This window comes from Empidonax traillii, unplaced genomic scaffold (assembly GCF_003031625.1).
Source record: "Empidonax traillii isolate 1590-97213 ecotype Southwest subspecies unplaced genomic scaffold, ASM303162v1 scaffold1059:size195157, whole genome shotgun sequence".
Classification (NCBI taxonomy): Eukaryota; Metazoa; Chordata; class Aves; order Passeriformes; family Tyrannidae; genus Empidonax; species Empidonax traillii.
The window spans coordinates 128,946-141,174 of NW_020956252.1; the positions used below are offsets into that span (position 1 = coordinate 128,946).

The 12,229-nt window shown below is 50.6% G+C and overlaps 1 protein-coding gene across 4 annotated transcripts in view; it reads right to left on the reverse strand.

Moving 5' to 3' along the window:
* Positions 1–12,229, reverse strand: part of PHACTR4 (phosphatase and actin regulator 4) — a 62,811-nt gene that overhangs the window by 32,819 nt on the left and 17,763 nt on the right. For 3 of the 4 annotated variants that reach the window (XM_027904423.1, XM_027904422.1, XM_027904424.1), the window contains one exon: positions 7,224–7,270. In XM_027904423.1, coding sequence (XP_027760224.1) covers positions 7,224–7,239 — 16 coding nt within the window. In that variant the 5' untranslated portion in view covers positions 7,240–7,270. Of the gene's footprint in view, positions 1–5,316; positions 5,371–7,223; positions 7,271–12,229 lie in introns of all 4 variants that reach the window. The other variant, XM_027904425.1, reaches the window with a different exon arrangement.

The window sequence follows — 12,229 nt, forward strand, 5'->3', positions numbered from 1 at the left end:
CCAAGCCATGACTCGCTGCTCACCTCGCCTTGGAAACCTTGGAAACGAGTCCCTTGGTGCAGCCAGGCTGGGGAAGGAAAGGGAAAGCACACAAAGCAAACAGTACAGAGCTGCTTCCGAGCCCGTGGGGGAGCAGGGAACAGGAACCCGGGATGTGACTTTCTACGAGATTCTTATACGGAGCACAGAGCGTTATTAAATTCCACCTTTTCAAGTGCAGAGGGAGGCTTTCGTGTGCATGCGCTACACCAATTAGGCCAGTCTTATTATGCTGGCACTAAGCCTGACGTGGTGCTCAGTCAGACCCCACTGCAGTGCCCAGGAGAGTCACAGAATCCCAGAATGTGCTGAGCTGGGAGGGACCCCCAAGGACCATCCAGTCCAACCCTCAGCCCCAAGAGTCACCCCCTGTGCCCCAGAGGATCAGCCAAAGCCTCCTGCAGCTCTGGCAGCCTTGGGGCTGTGCCCACTGCCCTGGGGAGCCTGTTCAGTGCCCAACCAGCCTGGGGGGGAAGAACCTTGCCCTGAGATCCACCCTGAGCCTGCCCTGACACAGCTCCAGCCATTCCCTCGGCTCCCCAATGTCCACGGCCACTGCTTGGCTGCACCACAAACAAACCTGGTTTGTTTCTTTCCCCCCCTACAAAACAGGGAGCACCCTAGGGCCCTGCTCTTGCAGGGGAATATCCTACTGAAATGCATTTCACAGAATCGCAGAATTGTTTGGGTTGGAAGGGACCTTAAAGGGACATGGGCAAGGACACGTTCCACTAGCCCAGGTTGCGCCAAGCCCCGTCCAACCTGGCCTTGGACACTCGCAGGGACGGGGCAGCCACAGCCTCTCTGGGCAGTCTGTGCCAGGGCCTCACAGGAAGGGATTTTCCCCAATATCCCATCTAATCCCGGCCAGAGCGATCCCATTCCCGGCTCCCGTCCCGGCTCCCTTTGTCACCGACCCGCCTTCGGGCCGGGCCCGAGCGCCCCCTGGCGGCCGCGGCCCCTCACGGGACAGACCCTCGGACTCCGAGGGGCTTTTCCAACCGAAATGATTCCACGATAAGGAAATCGTGCCTGTGGGTTACTCCAGTGCACAAAACTTCATCTTACACGGTCTTAAGACAGGCTCTGAGAGGCAACGGGACCCGCTGCAGAGCCTAAACCTGCAAGGCTCAGCTGAGAAGCCGCAGGGCCTGAGCGCCCCGCAGGCTGAGCAGATCTGTGAGGGGAAATTTTAGCAACTGGTATTTTTCACGTACAAACCCAGACAGTAAACCCTTTGGAAATCTTAAAATCTCCGCTTAACAAAGCAGAGACAAACCCAGGCTGGGTCGAAGAACAGCGTTCCCCCCCCCACAGCAAGTCACGGTTATCGCTGGGTCCCATCACAGCTGGATGGGTTCAGCCTGGAAAAAAAGCCACCCCCAGACCTCTGGGTTCTGTTTCAGGAGACAAAAGACACCTTCAGCAACCAGAGCCTTTCCAGGACAAATAGGAACCAAACAGATAAAACTAGTGACGTTGGCAGTGACAAGATTTAAGTGTTCCGCGCTGGGACCGAAGCTCAGCACCAGCCCCGGGGCCTTTGGGAGCAGCTTTGTCCAGCCAACAGCTCAGCTAACACCACTTACAGCTCACAAAGGCACTGAAGGAATGAGAACATTCAGCATTTTTGTTTTTAAAAAGGCAGGTTTGCCACTCGGTCTGGACACATTGCTGCTGTGTGAAAAAACAGTAATAACAACCAAAAAAAAAAAAAAAAATCACTTCATTTATATTAAATCTGTTTGCCTCTGGTTCCAGGCAGGCTCCTCTTTCTACCCCCAACCCCAATAAAATCAGCTGCTAAAGTCCCTGGACAGAACTTGCAGGCAATGTTCCAGGAGCAAGGTGAATTTAAGGTCCAACAAGTTGAAAATTAAAACCAGAAACTCTGGAAACCTGTGCCTGCCCTGCTCCATGTCCTACTTACTGAGCCACAGGAGCTCCACAACTCACTGTTTCACAGGGAGTTGCCCTGAATTACCCAAAGGATTGACTATGTGTCCTACAAGGTCTTATCTCTTCACACAAGAAACAAGATCATTCAATTCAATCTCGAAACACTTCAGCAAACATGACATTTCTCACTCAGCATCAGCCTTTGCTACTGCCTTGCTCCAGCCTGGAGGCCAAAGCACCTCCATACCAGCACATCCACAGCTGAGCCACAAAACCACAAAAACAGCAGAATTAACCTCTGCTTTCCCCCAGGCAGAGAGATGTGGGTACAGACTACACAGCCATTCACCACAACAGCTCCAAAAGTCACTCCAAATGGGGTGTCACGGAATTAAGAGGTCTCTGGAGGGTCAGCAAATAATCTCTGTAAAACATTTGGTTCGTAGCTCAGGAGGGAAAGGCAGCAGAAATTCAGACACCTCCTGAAGTTGTTCAGGGGGGAAATCATTGGGTATAAAATGCCACCCCAAGTGGATGGATGGCTGAGCTGAACCACTTGCAAATGCAGCAGGAAGCAAACCAGCACTGACATCCCGTAGAGTGCCCCAAGCACCCTGACAGCACTCAGCACATTAATTACACGAAGAACTAGAGCAAATTTAAGAACAAAAGGCTGTCAGGATAATGTCCCAAAGTATTTTGTTGGCTTGTCAAGTGCACTCGACTTATTTACAATAAGGCTTTCATGCAGGTAAGCACCTTGTGCTTCTGCACCTTGTTTAAAAGTCAAACGGTCTCTCCATCAGTTCCTCCCTTTAAATCTGCCTAAGGAACAGTAGGAATTTGCCTTTCTGCCTGCTTGCAAATGAGCACACATCAACTGTAATTAAAGGGCTGATCTCAGGCACTTTGGCCACCTCGGCTCTTGTGCTGTATCACATGTACACACAACATCCAGGATCTCAGGGAACTCACAGCTTCTGTGTCTTCCTGGAAGAAAAACCTGTTCTTTTATTCTGGAATAATTTTATTCCAGTGACTAAAAGGCTTCCAAGAGAACTGGGGAAGGACTTTGGACAAGGGCCTGGAGGGACAGGACAAGGGGGAATGGCATCCCACTGACAGAGGGGATATTGGGAAGAAATTGCTCCCTTTGAGAGTAGTCAGGGGGTAGAAGGGATTTCCCAGAGAAGCTGTGGCTGCCCCATCCCTGGAAGTGTCCAAGGCCAGGTTGGACACTTGCTTGGAGCAACCTGGGCTGGTGGAAGGTGTCCCTGCCCATGGCAGGGGGTGGGACTGGATGGGCTTTAAGGTCCCTTCTAACCCAAACCATTCCAGGATTCTGTGGTTCCCACAAAGGTTTTGAACCTCTGAGCATCTGATGATACAGTTCTGATTTTTGGGGATAAAAACGGGAATTGGGTATCCAGCCAGGCATCCTGCTGGGAAAAAGCAGCAGAGCTGGTGGCACAAGAACTAAGCACTCCCATTTCCAGCCCTTTCCCCTACTCAGACTATATTTGGAGTCCATGCCTCCAGAAGCAGCAGATTCGTATCACACTGGTTTCCTTCTGAGGCCATGTAGCCCAGGAGTCAGCTCAGATGCTAAAACAAATGACTTCTTTGTTTGCACAAAGGTGAAGGACTTGAAGAGTGTTTCCTATTTTTAGTAGGAAAAGAATTGGGGAAAAAAAAGTAGCACAGCAGGAGATAAAGGGGATGAAAGTCAAAGGGGATGAAAGTCAGGCTGGTATAAAGCAGTAACTGCAGAAGATTCTTAAAGCATCCATAAACTCAGTATTTCAAGTGCTATTTTAAAAAAGCAGCTTTGGGTTGGAGACTGTGTGTGCAAAGGCTACTTCACTAATTTCCCAAAATGCTTCACAGTTGTCCTACTGGGATTTAAACCTTTTAGGGACACTACTAAAAGGTTCCTATCCCAATACCTGCAGATGAAGTGTGTAAGCACAGGCAGAAACTGTCAACAGAGCACCAAAGTACAGCAGGTCAAAGGACCCAACAGCAAACACCTCCCATCAAAAGGCATCCCAGGCTCCCTCCGAGGCTTTTCATTAGTGACTGCTCATTACTGGGCAGGTGAACTGCAGGTCTGATCCCACTTTAGGTCGATCCAACACGGCAGCAGAGCTTTCAAGGAACCACAGGCACGAGGTGAGTCTCACCCTGCCAAGCACAAAGCTCCCACTTCTTCAATATTTTGCTTTTTAAGATCTCACAGGCTTACAGGCAGATGAAATACCAGACAGAACACAATCCCCTGACTAAGAGAAAGGTCCAGACCTAGCTCAGATCATGGGAAGGTGAGTGAGTGGTCTTGGGAGGGGGCCTGGGCAGGAGATGGAACAGCGGAAACGGGCTCCCAAAATAGAGTGTGATCCTTCACCCGCACCACAGGAAGGATCTGAAGAGGGGAAAGGTATTCCACTGACATTTCCCTTCAAGAGAACTCTTGTGTAGGTGGGACTTTGAGGAAGCTGGGCCTGGCAGCGTGTGTATATTTAGATTTCATTTATTCCTCTCCCAAACCTCCGTCCTCCCACCTGCCCCAGCTCTGCTGACTGCTCGGGGGCAGCACTGCAGAGACCTGACACAGGATCCCAGGATGGTTTGGGTTGGAAGGGACATTAAATCCCATCCAGTCCCACCCCCTGCCATGGGCAGGGACACCTTCCACCAGCCCAGGTTGCTCCAAGCCCCGTCCAACCTGGCCTTGGACACTTCCAGGGATGGGGCAGCCACAGCTTCTCTGGGCAGCCTGTGCCAGGGCCTCCCCACCCTCACAGGGAACAATTTCTTCCTAATATCCCATCCAAGCCCACCCTCCATCAGCTTAAGGCCATTGCCATATGTGGCTACTTAACTTATAGTCACTTGCCCAGGGCCACCTCCCAAGATTTGCCTGAATTTTCTGTATATTCTTCTCTACACTTGAAAAACAACCCAGGGCAGGGTTGAAAGCACATTTTAAGCTGCACACCTGTTCTAAAAAACCATGTATAGACAAGCTCTGAAACTTCACTGCAGCTGCCTGCAGCCCTTGCTTCCACTCGTCCTCGGGGATGAGCATGAATTAAAAATCTGAAGACAACAGCAAATTTCATTTTTAATTAGCCAGGGCAGCCAGCCAAGGAGGGCTCCCCCACCCACCCATGGCTAGTGAAGCCTGACAGCTCTAAAGGATTTATGCTTCCCTGCGCATTCCCAGTGGCCATTCCAAGCACACCAGCTCAAACAAGCGCCAGCCATGCAGCATTTGAGTGCAGTTAATATCCAACCAGGGAAGGACAGCAGTACATCCAACAGCACCAGGCTTGGAAGGGAACAAAGGGCATGGACTTCAGCTCAGCTCTGCCTTACCTCATCTCCGGGATCAAGAGTCCTGAGCTTAGCAGCACTTGGAGAATGAGAGTCCTTAAAAGCAAAGGAATTTTAAGGAAATTATAACAGAAGACCCATCTGCTTATTCTTGCCTTTAATGTGGAGCTTTTGGCTCCCAGCAATTAAGGAGGCAACATGTAAAGCTTCTCAACCAGCTGTGTGGGGTGTCTGTGCATGCAAAGATCCAGTGCAGATACTCCATCCCAAACTGGCACAGCTCAAGTAGTTCAGAGGGAAAGGGGAGGTAACGTTACTTAAGCTGGCAAAACGCAAACAGAACATAAGGCTTTGCACATCCCAGGGCACCAGCACTGCTCAAATCAGGAGTTAAAGCTTGCAGTAACCTCAACAGGCTCCAGCCCTGTGTCCCTGTGTGCTCTACCCCAAAAACGGGGTTCAGCTGCACATAAAGAGGGACACAAAGCTCTGTGATGTGAACACAGCTGGCTGCTGGCAGCCCCAGCACGGGCTGAGACCTGGGGAACCAGCAGAGCTCGGTGTTCACGGAATCACAGGCTGCTTGGGGTTGGAAGGGGAGCTTGAAGATCATCCAGTTCCACCCCCTGCTGTGGGCAGGGACACCTTCCACTACACCAGGCTGCTCCAAGCCCCATCCAAACCGGCCTTGATGTTGCTCAGAGCCATCCCAGTAATTCAGGCTGGAGAGATGGAAACTGGCCCTGCTCTGCCTGCGCTCTGTCCCAGGGCTGACAAGAGCTGCCACCTCCACCCACTGCTCCCATCTCAGCTGCCAGTGCCACACTCACTTCAGCCTCCTCCTCCTCCTCCAGAAGTCATCACTTGGGATTAGTTTGCCACACGCAAATCAGAAGGGAAAACAATCACCCCCAATTAAATGATCACCTTACAGGCTGACAATTAGAAGGCACAGCAGCAGTTCTTGCCACCAGGACTGTAAGCACAACCTGTTTTTATGCAAGAACTCTCAGCTGGTCCCGCCAGGCCATGGGGCTCCACCAGACCAGCTCAGTAAGAAGCCAAAAACTGGCCTTCATCTGCCCCACCAAGCACCCCTGCCCTGCTGACAAGTACATCCATTCCCAGGGTTTTCAGGATGGCATCACCTGACCACACACAATAATCCAGAAATAATATTTATGAGTTAGAAGACACCAACTGCAGCACCGCGGTCCAGAAGATGTGAGGTCAATAGGCTTCAAAACTGGTTTCCCACGGTGCAGGCAAGAGCTTTCATGCAAATCTCATGTCAATAGTAGGGGAAAAATGGCCACTTAACTGATTTTTTTTGGTCCCATTTTAGGCAAACAGATGGAAGAGCTATTCAAGGCAATCTCTAAGCCAAAAATCTGTGAGTTTTAGTTACAGCCATATCCTTCCATCAGTTAAACCTACCAGGGATGAGTTTACTTGCCTCAGGGCAAGCAGCACACAGTGCCTAAAGCAAGAGCTTTAAAGCCAAATTTTAATTAAAGAAATCCTGTATCTATTGCAAGACAGAACAGCCTAAAGAAATACATACAGAAAAAGAACTTGGGAGCAACCATGAGCTGATCCTCTTTTATGGCTTGTTCAAACCAGCTCATTGCTTTTGACTCTTCCCTGCTAAGAAAGGGGATGTGACTTGTTTTCAAGAGCTTGGGGTGGCCAAGAGACTTGTATTCCAGGTTTCAGAGATGGGAAATTCTAAAAAAAAAAAAGACCTTCCAGATGTTCAAGAGAGCTTCAAATCAGATCTGGTCCACGCCATCAGTACAACTGATGCATCTGCCAAACTAGATTTTCCAATCACCTTCTACGCTTCAGTCGAAGAGACCAAGTTTAAAGTCATCAGGATCTTTCTGATACTTGACCAAGGAAACACAGGTTGTGAAGCTGTTCTTTGTAAGACATCCAAGGGTACTCACCAGCGTTCTCTTCCATTCCTCTTGCACACTATCTTCCCGAGCAACTCCTGCAAAAACAAGAAACAACAACAAAAAAAAAATCAACACACCAATTGCATTTACAAGCGTGACCAAAGCTCAGATTTAGTTTCATTTCTCTATCAGCTCTGCTCAGCCTACACAAAACCAGCGTGGAGGGAAACCTGAAGCAGAAATCCTGCCCCAAACCAGGAACAAGAGTGTGGCATCATCACCCCCCCCCTCTTTGAAGACATCAGTAGCCTCTAATCACACACACGCTGTGCTGGAAAGGAAAGAGAAGCAAAATTAAGGTGCCGTAATTACAAAGCAGCAAATATTTGTTCCCAGGGAAAACATTCCACATCTGCCTCTTCAGGAAGGGATGTGCCTGCTGTAAAAGGGAACAGCTATTGCTTATCTAGCAAAGGCAGCACAGCACATGCACAGGAAGTATTTCAGATGTCACAGCATCAAGGCACTTCTGAACATACTGGGGAGGGGGGGAGAACCACAAAAAAAAAAAGAGGAACCAGGATTTTGGCAGCAAAGGCAGCTTTTCTCTGGAGAAGGTTCTGAAATGAGGTGCAAGAGGAGGTAAGTTTGGGGAAATCAGTGTATGTCTTGATTTTGACAGATTATGTAGCACAGTAAGAACAGGGAGGTTCTGTCCTGACAGTTCGAACTGAGACAACCCCAATCAGACACATCAGCAGGCACAGCGTGGGGCGTCTGGGGAAGAACCACAAAATCAGGCTGTTTCCAGTGCCGAGGAGTCAAAGCCAGCCTTAAACCCCACCCCATTTCAGCCTAACCCTTCCCCACCCAGCCCAGCTCACCACCTTTCTCTCCCAGCAGCAAAGCACAGCTCGGTGGCCGTGATCAGCTGGATCACCCCCGTGTGACAACCTGCTGAGTGTGCAGCACGTGCTCAGCCTGCAAAGAGCATCGGAGCATCCCCGGGGCTGCGGAGTCAGCAGAGGCAGCCCCACCACCCCACCCCTGGGAGCTCTGCCTGGCTCAGCTCTGTGGGCAGACACAACTCCTTTGGTTACTGCCGGGTGCTGCTCCCCGCTGCGGCTCCAGTGCCAGCACAGGGATGTTCCTGGATGGGGTGAAACGCCTCGACATGGCCACTAAACTCTCAAAACGGTGTTGGTGACCCCAGCTCTGAACAGGTTAGTGAGCAGCAAGTCGGTCAGGAACATCAGATGATCTTGATTTCAGAGGCAGACTGACACGAGTCCCTTGGGAAGCACCCTCAGAACCCCTGCAGCTTCATCCGTGGACGTTGGTAAAATGAAAGTTAACTTTCACGTGCAGGTGGGATGTGGTTTGGTACATCCACGTGCTGCACCAAGGACACCATTTGCAAGAACTCAAACTAATGAGTCACAGAATGATTAAGGTTGGAAAAGCCCTCTGAGATCACGGAGTCCAACCATTACTCCAGAACAGCCGAGGCCACCACTAAACTATGTCCCCAAGTGCCACATCCACGTGTTTTTGAACACTTTCAAGGATAGAGACTCCACCACTGCCTTGGGCTGTCTCTTCCAGGGCTTAACAACCCTTTTGGTGAAAAATTTTTCCTTATTATCCAATCTAAACCTCCCCTGGCACAACTTGAGGCCGTTTCTTCTCATCCTGCCTTTTGTTCCCTGGGATCAGAGCCCGACCCTCACCTGGCTCCGCTCTCCTGGCAGGGAATGCTCCCCACTGAAGGCAAAAGGACCCATCATCCCTTCCTGCTCTTTCAGCAAACCCTTCTGAGAAGGGAAAACAGAAGGAAAACAAAAAAATCAGCCACCTCAAAGCCTAGTTGAACCTCAGTGCAGATGACAGAGCACTCCCACTCCCCCAGAGCCACCAGGGAGCTGGGTTTAATTTGCCTTTCAAGGGCATTCCTGCACAGGCTGCGCTGAGCTTTGCATATTCCAAGGGGCACATTTGTGCCTGGAATACTAATCCTGGCAGCCCCCATCGCTGCTGGACACTCACTGTACCCAAGGACATCTGTCACTGCCTGACAGCACGGCTGGAAGCACCTCAGTCTGTGCTGGGAGGATCCTTCTGAGCAAAACACTAAATCCACGATATCTGGTTATTAATAGAACGAGCACAAAAGGAACACTGGGGGAAAAAAAAAAAAAAAGAAGCGATGCCAGGTTAGAGGAAGAAGGAGCAAAGTCCGGGCTCCCAGAGCACTGCCAAAGGTTGCCAAAGCAGGAACACACAGCTCTAAGGAACAGGCACTTGCTCACCAAAGGAATGGATTAAGCAGTGCAGATCCTGCTGCCAGCCTTAAATAGGGCTGGCTAATTGGGAAGCTGGGCTGAGATAACCTGCCCTGCAGAACAGGAATTCGCTTTCATCCCCAGCGCTGTCAGAGGTTTCCCAGATAAGTAACCCTGAGAAAACTTGGATTTTTGCATTTCCTCTGGCGTGACACACGCCACAGCTCTGAATATTCATGTGCTCCGAGTGCTCACACATTCCCGGGGCCTGACAGCTGTGTGAAATTCCTGTGTTTCCAAGAGTTCCCGGCACAGCTCCGGACACTCCGCAGCCCCTCCCGCTCTCTCTCTCGCCATCGCAGCAGCAGAACCACGGCCTTTGTCTGCCTCGGGACTTCAAACACTCCACGGTTTTTTTTCCCTCAGCTCTTTGTACCAGTCCAAGAATATATCCCTGTTCCATTGACCCGGCTCTGAACTCCCGGCAGCAAGGTGATGGCTTTTTTCCAGCTGGGCAGTTAATCCCCACACAATAGAACCTCGCTGCTCCCCGGCCATGCTGCAGCGTTTGCCACGGTTTTCCACCCCCTTTCTTCAGCCTTGACAAGCTCCCTGCTGCACGGGGAGTTTGGTGTTCCCCAGCTCTATCACATCCTCCTGAGGGTGCATCCCACAGTGACACAAACCAGCCCAAATCCACACCTTGGCCCTCCTCCCATGCCTTCCCACTCATTCCTTGTGCCAGCACCGATCCACCCACCTTGGGAACAGTGGAAGCTGACCCGGATGCACACCAGGCATGTCAAGAGGAGTGGGATGGGACAGGACCTCACTGTCACACCAAGGCACCACTGTTTTTCCAGCCTCTGACAATCCCCATCCATGAGCTTCACTGATGACCAGCAGCTTCCTCATGGTCTGATTTTCAGTGACCCTTGCCCAAATCCCTGGAACAACAGGCATTTAGCTTCCTCCCTCCAGAGTGAAGCTCATTAGCTGGACCCCTCTGTCCTCACTGCTCATCTCTTCCAGTAACAGGAGCAGCTGCCTTCAAAACACCGTGGGATGTTTCCAAAAGTCCTGCTAAAACTCGAGCCAATGTTGGTTGTTTTTCCCAACTGAACTAGAAAACTGACAACTCTTCCAAGCAGAAGTGGCACATTACTTCTCCACTGTGGCTGCCAACAGGGTTGCCTTAGGCATGGAAAGGCCCTTTCCATGCTGGCTCAGCTCTAAATCACCATCCAGAGAGGGACCTGACAGCAGCTGGGCAGCAACCACAGGGCTTTTACTGTAATGAGACACAAAACCTGAGGCTGCCTCAGAAAAAAAAACAAGTGAGGGAGAGAAAGGATGCTCTGATAAGGATCCAGAACTGTAGCCATCAGTTGGAGGGAGAGGGAAAAGGAAGGGTTAACAAACCCCCACGAACGAGGTCCTGTGCTAATACAGATGAAATTAAACAAGATCAACTGACAACTCCTAAAAGATCCTTAATTTTGACCTGATGCGGTGCTGCCAGCAGCCAACAAACAAACACAGCATTGTAACTCGTGACGCCAGTTCAGCCCTTTGCTTTGCACTGTTTCAGAAACGCCACTGCTACAGCAGCACCCAGAGAGGCCAAATCCCCTGCAGGGCTCCCACTGGAGCAGATGGCAGGAGCCCAGCGAGGGATTGATGCTGCCTGGAAGATCTCACCATCACAACATGAACCTGTGGACATCAGGGATAAGGCCAGCTGGGAGGCTCCTCTTCATCACACAGGGAACTCTCTGAGTCTTCCCTGTCTTGCCAAACCCCACTGGAATGGTTGAACCAAACCATCAGGACTTTCCCCCTCAGCTGCACACATTTCTCGAGGGCAGACTCCCAAACCTGCCCCACAGATCTTACTGCCCACCCCCTCCCATCCCTTTTTAATAAATGCAACTTAAAAAAATAAAAATCAATTCACCATTTTCCACTCTCCACAGTCAATTACTCACTCAGGAAGGCAGATGGGTGGGTTTTTTAAGCAAAGCTGCCATGGGTCTGTTGGGCATGGAGCCCCACCAGGTCCCCCCAGGGGAAGGGCTAAAAAAAACCTCATTTTATCTGCCAGGCGTGAGATTAAGAGCGTGGTGAACAGTATTAAAATCGTGTTCCATAAAACAGAATAACTCAACGGCACCAAAGGGTTCTCCCAAGGGACAGGTTTCAGCACGGGTGCACAGGCTGGAGCTTAAACATTACAAGGGAAATTCTTGAAAAAAGCCTAAACAGATCAACCATGGCAAACACGCTACTACAGAGTACAAGACGAGGTGTGAAGGTATAATTAACCTCCCCTTGGACTGAGCAGTACAGAGGGGGAAAAGATTCACAAGCCCTTCTTCAGGTCAGCGGATGCCAAAAAGCTCATCTGTTTTTTCTGACCTCACTCAAAACCAAACCAAGCCCACCTCCAAACCTCGGTCTGTCCTCCAGTGATGTGGTTTGAACATCATCTGCTACAAGGGCTGGTTTGAAAAATCCTCCGAGCGGCCTCGGCTGACCCAGTTTGTTCCGCACCAATCACACAGGGAGCAGTGGAGAGGTCAGATGGAGGGAAATCACAATATTCCCCCTCAATAAAAACCACGCAGATTAAACCCTCGCTGCCCCAACCTGGCAACATGTCTGTCAATTAAACGGGGGGTGCACCAGTAATTAACAGCCCGGCAGTTTCTCTTCCCAAGGATCCCAGCACTTCAGGCATTTCCACACTTGTTGGGAAGCAACAGCTCTGAG